Genomic DNA, 17,963 nt, shown 5'->3' on the forward strand with positions numbered 1-17,963 from the left:
TACTGATTTTATTAGATCGTTTACATCTTCTCGGTATAGGTTTCTGTTCTTATTTCTGGTAGTATTGTAATGTTCACATAACCTATAAAAAAAAAACTCAATTTTATAATATAATAATTGGGCATTTTTTACCTGATATTAATAAAAATAGTAACTAGTGGTGTATGGTATTGTGCCTTGAGGCAAACTGCTGGATTTTTCTGCACCGTAATGAAATATTTGAGGAATTTAAAATGTTTTCAATATAATTATAAATACTGTAACTTTCATTATTTATATTTATAGACAAAATGTAAGAGATTATAAATTAAACAACATTTATGTATGTTAACTTATTTAAGTGGAGTTTCAAATATATTATTACAAATACTGTCGTAACTTTCATTATTTTTGCTATCTTGTTATATCTATCTAGCAAATCAAATGTAAATCGTAAATCAATTTATCTCCCGGAACATTAACAATCGTCATTTCATTTCGAATTCAATTTCAAAAAAAAAATAGTTGCCTAATTTACACAAAATTGAAAAAGTGCTCCCGTATAGTCACAATCTAAACGCATTTGCAAATAATTTTGTGCGACATTTTCACTTATACTGTGCTTAGCTTGGCAGCATTTTCACATTTTCATTTAATGGTTTTCATAAAATTGGAAAATTGCTCCGTATATAAACAGTCTAAACGCACTTGGGTAAACATTTGTACCAGAGTGGCGCTTAGACTATGCTTAGCCTGGACAATTTTTTGAATTTTCAATCCAAAATTACAAAAATATTTTATGGAAAAAAAATTAGAAACAGTTTTTTTTCCAAAAAGCAATTACTTTTGTTGAAACAAGTAGAAAGTTCTTTGAATCATTTAAATCGGACGCTTAGTTCTCTTAAAAACTGCCATTTTTTCAACATTTGGCTCTGTATCTCTGAAACCACTGGGCCTACCTTTGCCAAAAACTAATAACCACTTTCCCCATCATTACGAACTGAATGTTTTTTGGATCATACAAATTGGATGATCCGTTCTCTCAAAAACAAAACAAACACGCTTTACTCTGCATTTAGTGTTTTCAGCATATCACAGATGGTGCTAGTGTGCTTCAAATTCCGCATTTGTTTTAAAAAACTGTCTCTATATACAGTACACGTACTTTAAACGTTCAAGTACCAATTTTATATGTTAAAATATATCTTTTTTGAATAAAAAATGTTTAATATAATTATTACAACATATTTGTGATTTTGTTACAAATATATTCTATACGCGTATATTGTTCTCATTTCATTTAGTCAAATTTATCAGGTTTATCTTTTCTATATTATATATTTAAATAAATCTTATCCTAGAATTGAACCTAATGGTAAATTTACGTGCTACGACCGGTGGCGACATCTATGATATGCTGACAGAATTAAAATTGATGTAATTTCAAAGCGGCTGTGTTTGCCATCAATTTATACTAAGTTTATCTAAGAAAGGACCTTATCTCATTTTATTTCTTTTATTTTTAACTTCAAGCAAGTTATAGTAATCGCAAAAAAAATCGAAAATGAAAATTTTTATATATCTTTACGTTTCAAAACCTTCTGAACATTTTGGCATACCTTAGAAAAAATGGATCTATGTGTGTGTGTATGTGTGTGTGTGTGTGTATGTGTGTGTGCGTGTATGTGTGTGTGTTCGGATACTAATTTTCGACGACGATTTCGGGAACACGGATGAAGCGATTTGAATAATTCAAAAAACATTCGATTCGTATTGATGAGGAGACGTGCTGATTAGTTTTTGGCGAAGGCAGGTCTAGCCGTTCCGAAAATATGGGGCAAAAAGTGCCGAAAACGGTAACCCAGTTTTTAAGAGAACGGAGCGTTCGATTTTAATAATTCAAAAAACATTTTACTTGTATTAACAAGATGAAGAACTGCTTAAATTTTCGTGAAGGCAGGTCTAGCGGTTTCGGAAATCTAGTAAAAAAAAGTAAAAAAAATGCCATTTGGCGGTCAAAAATGATCATTAGACATATGCACATCAAATTATCATATATTTTATAGAGATTTTAACAATAAGTATAAATTTTGTTTACATTCCTATGGGTTCCGTACCAATGTTTATCCGTTAGACGGCGACGCGGCGCTTACGCGCTTCGATATTTCGTGTATATGCAGTTAAAGCAGTACGACTGCTTTGAAAAATTGTTCTGAATTTCAAAAATATTTCAAAATAAATTTTTCTTCAAAAAATTTTTTTTTTCAAAAAAAAAGTAAATTTTTGTCAAAAATTTATAGTTTCTCAAAAATCTAATTTTTTCAGAGTAATTTTTTTTCAAAAATGTTAATATTTAAAAAAAATAATTTTTGGTACGGGAAGTTTCAGCAATTTGCCTTAAGGCACGATGCCATGCGCCCCACTAGTTATATCTAAGAATTATTTAAACTGAATTGCAAAGTTAATAAAATTGTCATAGACTTCTTACCTGTATTAAAATACTTCTGGTCATCATCGAATATCTTTTTGTACGAGCCAAACACAACAGGCACTATTGGTAAATCATCTTCGATTGCAAAAGAAAAAGCATGCTTATCAAATTTCTGAATCTTATCACCAATGCCTGTTTTAATCTCCGGGAAATTCCACATAATCATCTAAAAATTACACATTATTATTATATATATATATATATATATATATATATATATATATATTATATATATATATATATATATATATATATATATATATATATATATATAATAGGGTAATTATTATATATATAAGGGTGGCCCTTAATATGGATTTTCAAATTTCTTTGCTTCCAAGGGTTCAAATGCTTCCAAATTATTAAAAAAAAAACTCCCTAAAAGTTTTAGCTCTTAATATTAACATATATTCATATTCAAGAAGATGATATTGGATCAAAACCACATTCAAATGGAGAGTTTTTTTCGAGATCATAATTTGATGATTTTATAGAAATTAAAGGAGAAAATAATATGACAATTATACATAATAAAAAAATAATTAATCTTCAAATAATAATAAAATAAATTACTAAATGTTAGACCTAATATTTTACTAAAAGTTAGACCTTGTAATACTATAAAAATTTATCTACCTCATCTTTGCTTCCAAATCAATTAAAAACAATTCTCTAAAAGTTTCAGCTCTCAATATTAACATTTAGATAGTCTGCAATTCAATTAAAAATTGCATATATTTATTATTACCATATATCATTAAGTAAATTCTTGCGCCATCTGTAATAGCAGACTTGTAATTTTCATGGCAATTTATTACTGATAATTTGAGTGTCTACATCACCAATTAAATAAATATTTTGCTGCAAAATTAATTTTGAAGCCATGATGAATAAATGATTCGTTAAACAGCCCGCATGGATTTAATTAGAGGTTAAGTTATTTGTAAATATTTTTAAGTGTAATAATATTCGAGTTCACAAATGCTATCACAGATGGCGCAAGAATTTACTTTACAATAAATGCACGTAACTTTTAATTGAATTGCCGACTATCTAAATGTTAATATCAAAAGCTAAATATTTTAGAGAATTTTTTTTGTATTAATTTGGAAGCATTTGAGCCCTTGGAGGCAAAGAAATTCCAAAATGTCCATATTAAGGACCACCCTAATATATATATATATATATATATATATATATATATAATTATATAAAAAAAATTTAATATATATATATATATATATATAAATTATATATTATAATTTTACATTATTATTTATACTGCCTCTTCTATAAATATTAGCCTTCAAATCGCTCATCGTCTGCTGTGGTTTCAGAAGAACTACACCCGATAACCACATTGCTAGTCCAAGAGGCGAAATCAAAATCACTCTCAATCTTGTCATAATGGTCATTGGAAACTGTAGATAATGTATTATCTCAAACATACCTGGAAAAAACACAATATAGTAATTATAGGTGATAAAAATACTTATCAAAACGTTCCAAATTATAAAAAACATTCTTTAGACTAACATAAAGCACAGTAAGACTTTTTTAAATGATAGTAACATTGTATTTGATTCTGATGATTCTTAAATTGTTTAAATATCTAAAGCAATTTTTTGCAATAAATAGTTGAATTTGATTTCTTCTTATTTATGTTTTTTAACAGATTTATGTATTATTTGCGAGATTTCTCATCAAAAAAATGGACAGTCTATGTTCCATAAATATCTAAAAATGTAGATAAACACTTAACTTGAAGTGAAAAATTATTTATGAGGCAATTCTGCCATAATAGAGCTCATAAAATAGTGTTGTCATGGCAACGCTCTCTTATGCTTGTTCTTTGTATTGAAAATTATGAGAATGTCTATCTATTTGCCGTGCAATTAGGCGTATTTTACATATAAACAAGCAAGGAAGAATCTTATTAAACAGAATCTTGGATCATAAGATTCTTCCTTGCTAGTTTTTATGTAAAATACGCCTGATTGCACTGCAACTAGATAGACATTTTCATAATTTTCACTACAAATAACAAGCATAAGAGAGCACTATTTTATGAGCTCTATTACGTCAGAATTGTCCCATGAATGTCCATACCTAAAAGATCAAGACTACTTTGATGATTTGCAACCATTATAAAAGACTTCTTGTTGTCGAGCTTATGGGTACCATGGATATTCCAACGAAGACCCAGCAACCAGGATATGTGACGACACCATAAACTTATAATCCTAATATATATATATATATATATATATATATATATATATATATTAGATAATAGAAAACACATCACAAACACAGAACTTTTGCAAATCAAAATTGTTGTATAATAAGAAATGATATAGAGCATATTAGTAAGAAAGTTAACTATAATTAATAACTTTTAAATAAAATTATATATAAGAGGAAAAATATATGTACTATACATAGGAAAATAAATAGGTTTGTCTAACAAAAATAAGTTTTTTGAAAGAAATATAAATATAGACAAGATAAATAAAATATGTTTCTATGTTGTGAAGAATTTGACAGCTAACCAGGCGACATTAATACAATTATTCCAAAAATTCTTAAACTTTTGTATTACAATTTCTAATTTTAACAATTTATTATCCTTACTGTATATTACTCCGTTCAAAAGGCTTATAAAGCAACCAAGGAATTAATATTATAGAGTTAACCATTAAAATCGTATAAAATAAAGCAAATCGAAAATAATATCGACATTTTTCACTCAAATCGTATAAAAAAGGAAGAATTAATAAACCGAGAACGATTATGGGCTCACAATAAGACATATTTGTGCAATTTTTATTTTGTATATAAATATTATAAACTAGGTCATGAGGTTCTGCATGAAATTTGGAAAATCAATAAATATGGAGGATGACAGTTTCGAAACAAAAGTAGTAAGATTTTGTAAATTTTTACAATCATTTTATAATATTTATGCTAATTGTTTATTAAGGCAGAAAGATCTTGAAGGTATTCTGTTATAAAAAATATTAGTTTATTACGATTGGCATAAAAATGTAATGAATGGTGTGGATAAATATTTATAAGCGGTTGATAATTTTATATTAGTAATAAAAATGTTACAATTTTGTTAAAAACTGAGCAAAATTGTAACAAAAAACTGCTAATTTGGTTTTTACAAAATACCCAATGTGTGTACCACCTAATAAAAAATATCCAAGATGGACGAAATTTTCCGAGCTGTCAAATTTATCAAAGATGGACGACATTTCCCGAGCTGTCAAACTTGAATAATCGGAATTGACAGTTTCAACTTTCATAATTTTTGACAGTAAATATTAATTCTAAGGTATTTATAGTCGTGTTTCTTTTAAACAGATTAATAAATCTGTTCGAACCACTTGTATATAAGTTATTAATATTTTGCCGAACAATTTTTTCCCAGAATGTCTGCAATAGTAAAATTGGCCAAAGTTGCTACTAAATTTTCCAATAGAAACCCTGCAGCTGTTTATACTTTAGCAAGGAATCGTAAGTATGATAAATAATATTAGTGTTAATGGAGTATTTATTGCGGTTTAGGATTAAATGTGGTTTTTGTGAAACATTGCATAACAATTTTCTAACCTCTTTGTAATGTGTCAATGTTAGGAACACAAAATTATACAAAATAATATTAATATCCTTTATAGATTACAAAATACATCTTGGTTTGCTTTCTTTTAGTACTGCAGAATTTTTTGATATTGTTCCAAAGATTTTTTTTTGTTCCTTGAACTTTTTTCTAGTAATTCTATTTGACTTCTGTGTTTTTTTTTCTATTTCCTTTTCCAGATTGGAACAAGGACTACAAGCCCGGTCCATACCCCAGAACCCAAGAAGAGCGCAACAAGGCAGCTGAGCGATACGGTCTACACCCTAAAGAATATGAACCCTACCCCGAAGACGAAGGTTTAGGAGACTATCCAAAACTTCCCGACAAGGGTATTGAAAGCAGGGACCCATACTACCCTTGGGATTTCCCTGAACACAAAAGAAACTTCAATGAACCAGTAAGATAAAAGATCGATCTAAAGAAAGATTTTACTTTACAAGTATTTTGTTATTATATGAATATTTCTTTTAGCTTCATAATTATATTGAATCCATCGGTGAAGATAGGTTCAACCTCGGGCAAAGGTACCTAATCCATCCTCACGAGCAAACTTTAACGTTCCTTGCTGTGATGGCTGGATTCTTTGCACTTTATTTCCTTTGCGAACAATATAAATTCATACATCCGCATATGCCGAAACAATATCCACAAGAAGGGAAAGTGCATTATACATTTGACAAATTGGATTGAATGAATTTATAAATTGTAATGAATAGTTTCAGAATTGTAATTTGTCACGCTTATTGTAAATACTAATTGTGATGAATTGAAATAAAAAAACATAATGTTTTTTTTTTTTTAAATGCTGGTGTGAAATATATATATATATATATATATATATATATATATATATATATAATATTATAGGGTGGTCCTTAATATAGGCAATTTTAAATTTCTTTGCTTCCAAGAGCCTAAATGGTTCTAAATTAATAAAAAAAAAATCTGAAAGTTTAGCTTTTAATATTAATATTTAGATAGTCCGCAATTCAATTAAAAGTTTCGTACATTTATTATTAACAGATTCGTTAAGTAATTTCTTGCGCCATCTGTGAAAGCATTTGCGAACTCAAATATTATGATACTTAAAAATATTTATAAGACACTTCTAATTAAATCTATGTGGACTGTTTAACAAAATATTTATTCATCTTGGCATCAAAATTAATTTTGCAGCAAAATATTTATTTAATTGGTGACCCTGACACTCAAATTATCATTTTAATGAATTTTGCCATCAAAGTTACAAGTCTGCTATCACAGATGGCGCAAGAATTTACTTAATGATCTATGTTAAAAAAATATACGAAACTTTTAATTGAATTGCGGACGATCTAAATGTTATTATTAAGAGCTAAAACTTTTTGAGAATTTTTTTGTGTTAATTTGGAACCATTTGAGCCCTTGGGAGCAAAGAAATTCGAAAATGTCCATATTAAGGACCACCCTAATGTATATATATATGGGTAGCTTTGCTTATTGTTTCAAAAAACTATTTTCTGTTGAAGGTTTTCTTCTAGTTTTTACACTTAGTTCCCTCTAAATCTAAATTTCTGTCTGACAGAGTCACCAATTCCATTTATAAATTAATTGTTCAGACTGTGACTATTGTTACATTGGTTCCCAATATATCAAAATCAAGTTCCCAATATATCAGTAAGAGAATGAATCAGCATATTTATAACTCAAAAAATCCAAAACAATTTAAAACAATGTTTTCTGAGCTCATTATTAACTTCAAACACTCTTAATACTGATCATCCTACAATTTTATATAAAGAAAAAAATGTGGACTTAGAAGATTTTCTGAATCTTGTTTTATCTTTTTAAAATTAAATTGTGTAGTTCTTCTTGTTACTTTCAGAAAGCTATAAAAATGTAATTAATTTTCCTTCCTCTGAACGAAACAAACAAACAAAAAATAACAAGATCCCATTGCTTTTTAAATTACTCCATAAAATTTGAACAAATGCTAAAAACTGCTTTGAGAAAAAATGTGACATTTCTATCTTAAACCCCGAACAGTAAATACATAGTTTCAACAACTTGTTAAGTTATCATAGTTATTAGTGTGTTTTACCATTTGTGATGTTAAAAAATATATATCTTATCAATGTGCACATACTCATACCATGGATTAATAATGGTTTCATATGTTATATTAGGATACAAAATTTTAAATTGATTGCCACTGAATGAAGGCTAAGATGCTAGCCAAAACGTATGGATTTTAAATAAACTTCTAAAAACTCTTATAATATTTAATCTTCTAATCTCATACTATTTTTATTGATGTAACACTCGACTTTTTAACTCAAATTGGATATATGCATATATATATATATATATATATATATATATATATAAATATATATATATATATATATATAATATATATATATATATATATAAATATTATATATATAAATAATAATTAAATCTACCTATAATTAAATCCTCCTACGTCTTCTCATAAACAACCAACTGTCCAGTATTCGTATCAACATAAAAATCACAACCAGCATCAACAGTCGTCTCAGCATTCAAAATTTCACCACCTCGTTCCTCCACTGAAAACTGGCTCAAATCTTCCGTACACAAAAGCTCAATCGGATAATCAATCACCAAATTCAACAAATTATCATCATAAATAAAATTATCTCCAGCATCCTCCAATACATTCGTATCCACCAATGGTTCTTCGATTAATAATAGCTCTTTACTTTGTATCGGTGTAAAACTAGTATTTTGTTGTTGAGTTTGTTTTGTTTTTTTATATTTTTTCAATGGCAATGTGCATTTTAGTTCTTCAAAGTTCAGGAACATCATTTCATGGATTTTGCTTTTGTGTAGTTGGGTGATGTGTCGTTTTAGAGATTGGATGTACCGGACGACTGCATCACAGTAAGGACAAGTGTATGAGCCCAGGCCGTGTTTGAGCTGGTGGGTTTTTAGAACCGATGCCTGGAAATGAATTAAACTTTTTATTACTCATGAAATTAATTAAACAAAAAAATGTATATGTTACGGTAAATGTGCATATTTCGGTAAATGTGCATATTTCGGTGAATGTGCACATTTACCGGCTCATTTGGCAAATGTTAGTTCCACTCACGCACGTGCGGCTGAAATACTAATTCATATATTTATATTTATATTATTTATTTTAGTCATATGCATATTAATATCCATTATTTATTATTCACTATTAACTATTAACTATTTATCAATTAACAATTTATTTATTAACTAATAACTATGAAGTATTAACTATTTAATTAATAACTATTAACTATTTACTAATAACTATTCACTATTTGCTATTATCTATTCACTATTTACTATTAACTATTCAGTTATCACTATTCACTATTTTACTATTCAACTATTTACTATTAACTATTTACTGTTACTATTTACTATGAACTATTCAGTTACCACTATTCACTATTCACTATTTCACTATTCAACTATTTACCTATTAACTATTAACTACTCACTATTTAACTATCCACAATTCAACTATTCTTAATTCACTATTTACTAATAACTATTTACTATTTAACTATTCAGTTATTACTACTCACTATTTACTATTAACTATTCAATATTTACTATGAACTATTCAGTTATCACTATTCACTATTCACTATTTCACTATTCAACTATTTACTATTAACTATTTACTATTAACTATTAACTATTTACTAATAACTATTTACTATTTAACTATTCAGTTATTACTACTCACTATTTACTATTATCTATTCAATTATCACTATTAACTATTCAGTTATCACTATTCACTATTTCACTATTCAACTATTTACCTATTAACTATTAACTATTTACTGTTACTATTTACTATTAACTATTCAGTTATCACTGTTCACTATTTCACTATTCAACTGTTTACCTATTAACTATTAACTACTCACTATTTAACTATCCACAATTCAACTATTCTTAATTCACTATTTACTAATAACTATTTACTATTTAACTATTCAGTTATTACTACTCACTATTTACTATTAACTATTCAATTATCACTATTAACTATTCAGTTATCACTATTCACTATTCACTATTCAACTATTTACTATTAACTATTTACTGTTACTATTTACTATTAACTATTCAATTATCACTATTCACTATTCAACTATTTACTATTAACTATTAATTTACTGTTACTATTTACTATGAACTATTCAGTTATCACTATTCATATTCACTATTTCACTATTCAACTGTTTATCTATTAACTATTAACTACTCACTATTTAACTATCCACAATTCAACTATTCTTAATTCACTATTTACTAATAACTATTTACTATTTAACTATTCAGTTATTACTACTCACTATTTACTATTAACCATTCAATTATCACTATTAACTATTCAGTTATCACTATTCACTATTCACTATTCAACTATTTACTATTAACTATTTACTATTTACTGTTACTATTTACTATTAACTATTCAGTTATCACTATTCACTATTCAACTATTTACTATTAACTATTAATTTACTGTTACCATTTACTATGAACTATTCAGTTATCACTATTCATATTCACTATTTCACTATTCAACTGTTTATCTATTAACTATTAACTACTCACTATTTAACTATCCGCAATTCAACTATTCTTAATTCACTATTTACTAATAACTATTTACTATTTAACTATTCAGTTATTACTACTCACTATTTACTATTAACCATTCAATTATCACTATTAACTATTCAGTTATCACTATTCACTATTCACTATTTCACTATTCAACTGTTTATCTATTAACTATTAACTATTCACTATTTAACTATCCACAATTCAACTATTCTTAATTCACTATTTACTAATAACTATTTACTATTTAACTATTCAGTTATTACTACTCACTATTTACTATTAACTATTCAATTATCACTATTAACTATTCAGTTATCACTATTCACTATTTCACTATTCAACTATTTACTATTAACTATTAACTATTTACTGTTACTATTTACTATTAACTATTCAGTTATCACTATTCACTATTTCACTATTCAACTGTTTACCTATTAACTATTAACTACTCACTATTTAACTATTCACAATTCGACTATTCTTAATTCACTATTTACTAATAACTATTTACTATTTAACTATTACTACTCACTATTTACTATTAACTATTCAATTATCACTATTAACTATTCAGTTATCACTATTCACTATTTCACTATTCAACTATTTACTATTAACTATTAACTATTTACTGTTACTATTTACTATTAACTATTCAGTTATCACTATTCACTATTTCACTATTCAACTGTTTACCTATTAACTATTAACTACTCACTATTTAACTATTCACAATTCGACTATTCTTAATTCACTATTTACTAATAACTATTTACTATTTAACTATTACTACTCACTATTTACTATTAACTATTCAATTATCACTATTAACTATTCAGTTATCACTATTCACTATTTCACTATTCAACTGTTTATCTATTAACTATTAACTACTCACTATTTAACTATCCACAATTCAACTATTCTTAATTCACTATTTACTAATAACTATTTACTATTTAACTATTCAGTTATTACTACTCACTATTTACTATTAACTATTCAATTATCACTATTAACTATTCAGTTATCACTATTCACTATTTCACTATTCAACTATTTACCTATTAACTATTCACTATTTAACTATCCACAATTCAACTATTCTTAATTCACTATTTACTATTTACTATTTAACTATTCAGTTATTACTATTCACTATTTACTATTAATTATTCAGTCATCACTATTAACTATTCAGTTATCACTATTTACTATTCACTATTTTACTATTCACCATTAACTAGTTAATTATTTACTATTTAACTATTTACTTTTTAACTATTAACTATTTACTTAAACTATTTACTTCTATTTATTTAAATATTAACTATTCACTATTTAACTATTCTAAATTCACTATTTACTAATAACTATTCACTTATTACTATTCACTATTAACTATTCAATATTCAACTACTAACTATTTAACTATTCAGTTATCACTATTCACTATTTACTATTTTACTAACAATTAACTATTTAATATTAATTATTCACTATACACTATATTACTACTTTACTATTCAACTATTTACTATTAACTATTTAGTGTGCCAAATACGCTAGATGTTCATGAGACCGATCCAAGTACGCACGTACACCATTCTTTTAATTTGATTGTTTGAGAACTCCACATTCACCTAGCGTTTAGGGAAATGTGCGCATTCACTGGTGAATGTGCACATTCACCAAGAGTGCACATTTACCGTAACATAATGTGAATTAATACTATTAAATCTTTTTTCTTAAAAACTATTTTTTGATCTTATTTCACTTATGAATTTGTTTCTTGTGAAATGTTACTTTAGTTTCTAGAACAAAGTATAGGCCGATAACAGCATAATGTTATGGCAAGGCCATGTTACGCTCCAACTTCCATACATTATGCTACCAAATCATACTGAATACTATCAAAATGTCATGTATTTGCTGTTCATTCAGGTGTTTTATACATAATCTGCAACGTCACTCGTATGTTATGAACCCGAGTCAGAAAGAACCTGTTATCTGTTGACATTTGTGCAATTTCTAGGTTAGATTTTCTATCTGATAACATGAGAAATACGCCTGACTGTACAGCAACCACATGGCTTTTATCAATATTTAGAATGGATTCATGAAAATTTCTTCATAACATTTGTCTGTTATGCGGCAGAATCGGTCTATTAATCTACTTACATCAAGGAAAGACTGATCGCACTCCGAGCACTTGAATAACTTTCCTTTCTTATGAATTTGTTTATGTCTCAAAGCTGTCCGCACAGAATTAAATTTGACATGGCATATTAAACATTCTTCATCGGCATTCAATCCATACTAGAAGAAAATAATAAATAGATGAATATAATTGATAAAATATTAGAATAAAAATAAAATACTGCACAAAGAGGCACAAAATATCCAAAATAAAAAAAGTTCAAAATTTCCAAAATATTTCAAAATAAGAAAAAAAACATTTTTTTCAAAGTTTTTTTTTCCAAAAGTCAATTTTTTTCAAAAATGTAAAATTTCTCAAAAATCTAAATTTTCAAAGTTTAAGAAAAAAATGTAATCTATTTTAACAATAAAAAATTTTGGTACGGGAAGTTCCAGCAATTTGCCAGTTTAAAGTTTTTTGCAATATTTTTATTATTACATTATTTCTGAGGCTTTTATCAAAAAATTTGCTTTCTATAGAAAGACATATATGTCTAATTAAGAAAATAATTAAAATTTAAAAAAATCATTATGTAACAAAACGAAATCGTTACGTAACAGTGTGTTACGTTTTTGAGACTATGTTTGAGGTTACATCTGTTACGTTATATTCACATATTAATTACGTTTTGTACTTTGTTGGGATATATATAAAAAAATAGTTTAATAGAACATTTAAAATAAACTTTATGAAAGTGTTACTTTAATATAAATAACAATTACCAGAAAAAAGTTACATTGATTTAAGTTATTTTGATTTAAGTTATTTTGATAGAATAACTTAAATCTAAAAAACTTATTTACAGAGATATTGTAAAAATATGCTGAATGATGACAGACATTCAATGTCAAAACATAATAACTAAATATGTTAATAATTAGTTATTATTCTTTTACTTTGACTATTTGACTACTTCAAAATATATATATATATATATATATATATATATATATATATATATATATATATTGCAGAGCTTCAAACAAGGAATCCAAAAAGTAATATTAGTAATGAAAGTGAAGATAAATTTTATAAAATCACTCTTTTTTGTTCAATCACACTCAATCGTTTTAAGTGAAAAAGTGTTAGTGTATAATCAATTATAACTTTTCTTAAAACTTTCTAATTTTTTAACATTTCTAATATTTAGTTATATAATCCACTCATTTATTTTATAGTTTTCATTTTGATTATATTGTCATTTTTCTACATTATTTTTTCCACAGTTTTATTCATTTTGTATATAAAAAATCCATCATCTTCTACTTTTCTTAAATATATTGTTTGTTCAAATCTTATCAAGATCATGTTTCTTGGCAGATGTCCTGAAGATGGAACGTACCTAGTTCCAAAACGTCGACAGTAAATTATTGAAGTTTGGTTTTTTAAAAAAACTTATGTTTTTTATTACTTTTTGGAATCTTTGTTCAAAGCTCTCCAAAATATTTACAAATCCAAGTCTCTGCCATCTAATACATACAAATATATATATATATATATATATATATATATATATATACTTACTATATTATGTTTCGTCCTAACATGTCTACTCAACAAACTTCTCCTCGAATACGATCTCTTGCAATATGAGCAAGGAAATATAGAAGGATTTTTATTATCACATCCTCCATTTCCTACAACGACATCATTTTTTATATCTGGAGGTTCACAATGACTTTTTATTAGATGTTCTCGAAGTTCATTCCTCGTTTCAACAATTAATTTGCAAATAACACATTGTAAAATGATTCCGTCTCCATCTTTACATGTTTTTTGATGATTTGTGAGGTAGGTTTTACGGCTGTGATTCTGAAAAAGAAACAAAAAGACGTAAATGAGTTAGTTAAAAATATTTAAACTAACAATATATTCAGTTTTACTACAAATTCACTCAAGAAGCTTTTTTTTTTTGTTTTTTAATACTATCTTTGTTTATTTATTTTTTTATGATACATTATGAAATTATATTATTCTGATTGCTATTTACAATTTCTATTTAAAAAACGATTATTATAATATAGTTCTTATGACCACACTATCTACAACAGCTTATTTAAGCAAATATATTTATTGTAAGTTAATATTCAACAAGCCAATATACTTATTTAAGTTAATACTTCAACGTAATAAAATAACATTTAGATATTTTATATAAAATGTATCTCCATTTACAGCTTATGATTTAATATTTATTAATTGATTGAGATAAGTTTGAGTTCATAAAAAGCGATAAAATATTACAGAAGAGAATTAAAAACTATTCAAATTCTTTTTTTACATAAAAAACTATTAAAATAAAATGTTATACCATTAAACACAAGTGGCATGCGAACTCTCCAGTATGCTGTTGCAAATGTCGATACATTTGTGCAACTTTTTTACTGCAAATATCACACTCTGTAAAAAGATTAAAATAATAAATAAATAAATAAATAAATATAATATATATATATATATATATATAATATATTTATATATATATATATATCATATACAAAATTCTTCTGTAATGATGTATGTGAATATACTCCTCCTAAACAATTATTTGGATCTTGATAAATCTTTCTGAAGTTTGTTAAAAGATTTTTTTTAGATTTTTTTGAATTATAGAAATATAGTTAGATTGTAGAAATAAATGAAAAAATTACAAAAATTGTATGAAATTTTGGAATTAGGTTCATCTTACTCTCAAGGGCAAAAGTGAAAATAATTTAGACTCCTTTGCTACACTTTCTCAGTGGTGTAATTTTATTTTATTTTTTTCAAAATAACGACTACAAATAAATAATTAAAACAATTTCTAGTAAATCTTGAGATGTTATTAAACATTTATGAATATCTTACACTTGGATTTTTTTTGTGATATTTTCATTGTTTTTTTATTTAAGCAGTTAAATTTATTACTTAATACAAGATTTAAATATTATAGTGAATTAATTTCTACATCATTACCATTAAGCAATGATACAAAACAATCAATTAATGCTGTTGAAAATAAATATGAAATATAACTAACATATTCTTCAGTCTAATAAAAAATTAGTTCAAAAATAATCACATCGTCCATTTTTCATTATTAAAAATTTAATCATCAAACAATTCTTCAAAATAATAAATTCTTTTTAAACTTGGATAAGAGACTAAATTAATTTTTAACACTAGGTTCTTATCCAACTTACCAATTTTCTGGTTATCCCCATCAACAGATTTGCTCTTCAATTTAAAATGTGTTTTTAAATGTTTTGCATAATCAGATATGCTGTAAGATGTTTTGGAGCAATGTTTACAAGTCCAGCTTGTCTCATTTATTTTATTTTCTGCTCCTAGGGCTTCTGGAGGAAACAGCTCTGCTAAATCGAGACTTGCATCTTGATCTAGTAAATAGAAATATATAATTAAATATATAAGTAAATAATAATTATTATAATATTAATGTATTTATTTGCTTACTATTTCAATTAGCAATTGCCACAAATGTATATAATTGATGTGAAATATAGATTTATTATTATTTTTTGCTTATTTAAATTATATGTTACATAAAATGTTATCAAAAAATAATGTATATATATATATATATATATATATATATATATCATATTACATAGCTCAATTTTGTCAATTTCAATTAATACCTAAAAGTTTTCCATTTATCGTCAAGACTTTTGAAATGTTTTGGCTGCAAGCAGGAGGTTCTTTGATGTTTTTCTGAATATCTTGAATTTGCAATATACCTACACTGGATTTAGTTATAGAATTCATTTTGATTCTTAATCCACAAGCCTGAAAGAAAAAAAATCTTTGATAAAATTATCATTTTACCATCTAGTCACCACTGTGACAAAAACAAAAAACCATCATTTTAATTCATATACAATCTAGGTATCCCTCTCAAAAACAACAAAATGTCTATATATTTTTTTCACCATTTTTTATACATTTTTTGTTAGGATTTTTTCAGTTAGTAAGTACTCCCCGAGTAATGAAATGAGTACGAAAGTTAGGATTAATTACAAGAAACGGCCTTATATAAGAGATGAATCGTTATATGAAAATAATGAACGAAATACTCCAAAATTAGTTAAAACAGTACCCAAGGTAGAAAAACCGTCGACTGACAGTGATGATCAATGGATATCGGAGGAGTATGAATTGTGGTGTGATGAAAACGGTAAAAATATAATTTTATACCCACTTATACATATTTTATCCTTCTACAATATTATTTATTATTATTTCCAAGGTGTCAAGCATGCTGATGACGAAATCTGGTTTAGTGATTCCGAGGACTCGTCTGATGCTGACAATACATCGTTAATAGAAAATCCTGTAGCAATCCGAAGCAATCCCGCACAGAGAAAGTTTAGATGGATTTATTGTTGGCTCCAAAAATACATATTCTTTCATAAGAAAGAAAAGCATAAACCAATCACGATAAGTCTTAAAAACCAAGAACAGGTTGAGGGTTATGATAAATGTAAGATGAAGAAGTTTAAGGCTATAGCAATCCGTATTTTGGCTACTTTTATATTTTTAATTCATGTCTTACCTATTTAAGCTGATATAGTTGGTTATAATTGATAGTGAATAAATTTAAATTGAATTTAAATTTTGACTTTTATTGCACAACTTTGTTTGTAACCTCAAAACTTATGTCAAACAAAAAATGACAAAATATATAAAAAATAAAATTAAGAAAAATAAGCAGACTAATGTATGCTTAGATAATGTAGTAATTACATGCAATAGTAATTATTAATATGTGTTAATATTATTAAATGTATTTTTAATCTTTGACAGTTCAAAATTCTTTCAGTGAGATGTGAAGTTAGCAACAAAATAATATCAACATTCATCGACGCATAGATAAAAGAGAGTATCTAAGAAGAGCATCGACGCTAAAACGTTAAAAATATAAAATAAGATAAATAAGTAGACTAATGTATGCCTAGATAAAATAATAATAATATACGATAGTAATGAATAATTTATTT

At 26.0% G+C, this 17,963-nt stretch overlaps 3 protein-coding genes across 4 annotated transcripts; 1 reads left to right on the plus strand and 2 right to left on the minus strand.

The window, feature by feature from the left end:
• Positions 1-20: 20 nt before the first annotated feature.
• Positions 21-5,283, minus strand: LOC113388496 (1-acyl-sn-glycerol-3-phosphate acyltransferase alpha-like). Its single transcript, XM_026625871.1, has 5 exons — positions 5,105-5,283; positions 4,580-4,713; positions 3,739-3,920; positions 2,468-2,612; positions 21-82 (listed from the first exon to the last, which is right to left on the minus strand). The coding sequence occupies exons 1-5, from the start codon at positions 5,281-5,283 to the stop codon at positions 21-23; spliced, it is 702 nt and encodes a 233-aa protein (XP_026481656.1).
• Positions 5,284-5,714: 431 nt separating this feature from the next.
• Positions 5,715-6,821, plus strand: LOC113388020 (NADH dehydrogenase [ubiquinone] 1 beta subcomplex subunit 8, mitochondrial-like). Of its 2 annotated transcripts, XM_026625431.1 has the most exons (4): positions 5,715-5,810; positions 5,907-5,992; positions 6,296-6,513; positions 6,588-6,821. In XM_026625431.1, the coding sequence occupies exons 2-4, from the start codon at positions 5,908-5,910 to the stop codon at positions 6,804-6,806; spliced, it is 522 nt and encodes a 173-aa protein (XP_026481216.1). In that variant the 5' UTR covers positions 5,715-5,810; position 5,907; the 3' UTR covers positions 6,807-6,821. The 2 variants fall into 2 exon arrangements, with proteins under 2 accessions (XP_026481216.1, XP_026481215.1); XM_026625430.1 differs by lacking the exon at positions 5,715-5,810 and having other exon boundaries at positions 5,819-5,992.
• A 1,755-nt stretch (positions 6,822-8,576) lies between these two features.
• LOC113388497 (zinc finger protein Xfin-like) lies at positions 8,577-17,656 on the minus strand. The gene is made up of 7 exons (XM_026625872.1): positions 17,519-17,656; positions 16,605-16,752; positions 16,149-16,343; positions 15,278-15,366; positions 14,491-14,778; positions 12,948-13,085; positions 8,577-9,080 (listed from the first exon to the last, which is right to left on the minus strand). The coding sequence occupies exons 2-7, from the start codon at positions 16,729-16,731 to the stop codon at positions 8,577-8,579; spliced, it is 1,341 nt and encodes a 446-aa protein (XP_026481657.1). The 5' UTR covers positions 16,732-16,752; positions 17,519-17,656.
• Positions 17,657-17,963: the final 307 nt, after the last annotated feature.

The sequence above is a fragment of the Ctenocephalides felis genome, unplaced genomic scaffold (assembly GCF_003426905.1).
Source record: "Ctenocephalides felis isolate EL2017-DRISC unplaced genomic scaffold, ASM342690v1 CF-g0.4_SCAFFOLD_03572, whole genome shotgun sequence".
Taxonomy (NCBI): Eukaryota; Metazoa; Arthropoda; class Insecta; order Siphonaptera; family Pulicidae; genus Ctenocephalides; species Ctenocephalides felis.

What these genes read in the sequence shown, in the direction of transcription:
- LOC113388496 (XM_026625871.1), bottom strand. Translation starts at nt 5,283, where the DNA reads ATGTCTTATTGTGAGCCCATAATCGTTCTCGGTTTATTAATTCTTCCT. An exon ending in TTTGAACGGAGTAATATACA is followed by an intron (nt 4,714 to 5,104) that starts GTAAGGATAATA and finishes TATATATATTAG; the next exon opens with GATTATAAGTTTATGGTGTC. An exon ending in GAGGCAGTATAAATAATAAT is followed by an intron (nt 2,613 to 3,738) that starts GTAAAATTATAA and finishes AATTTCCCGGAG; the next exon opens with ATTAAAACAGGCATTGGTGA.
- LOC113388020 (XM_026625431.1), top strand. Translation starts at nt 5,908, where the DNA reads ATGTCTGCAATAGTAAAATTGGCCAAAGTTGCTACTAAATTTTCCAAT. An exon ending in TTATACTTTAGCAAGGAATC is followed by an intron (nt 5,993 to 6,295) that starts GTAAGTATGATA and finishes TTCCTTTTCCAG; the next exon opens with ATTGGAACAAGGACTACAAG. An exon ending in AAAGAAACTTCAATGAACCA is followed by an intron (nt 6,514 to 6,587) that starts GTAAGATAAAAG and finishes TATTTCTTTTAG; the next exon opens with CTTCATAATTATATTGAATC.
- LOC113388497 (XM_026625872.1), bottom strand. Translation starts at nt 16,731, where the DNA reads ATGAATTCTATAACTAAATCCAGTGTAGGTATATTGCAAATTCAAGAT. An exon ending in GATAAATGGAAAACTTTTAG is followed by an intron (nt 16,344 to 16,604) that starts GTATTAATTGAA and finishes TCTATTTACTAG; the next exon opens with ATCAAGATGCAAGTCTCGAT. An exon ending in TTAGGACGAAACATAATATA is followed by an intron (nt 13,086 to 14,490) that starts GTAAGTATATAT and finishes ATTTTCTTCTAG; the next exon opens with TATGGATTGAATGCCGATGA.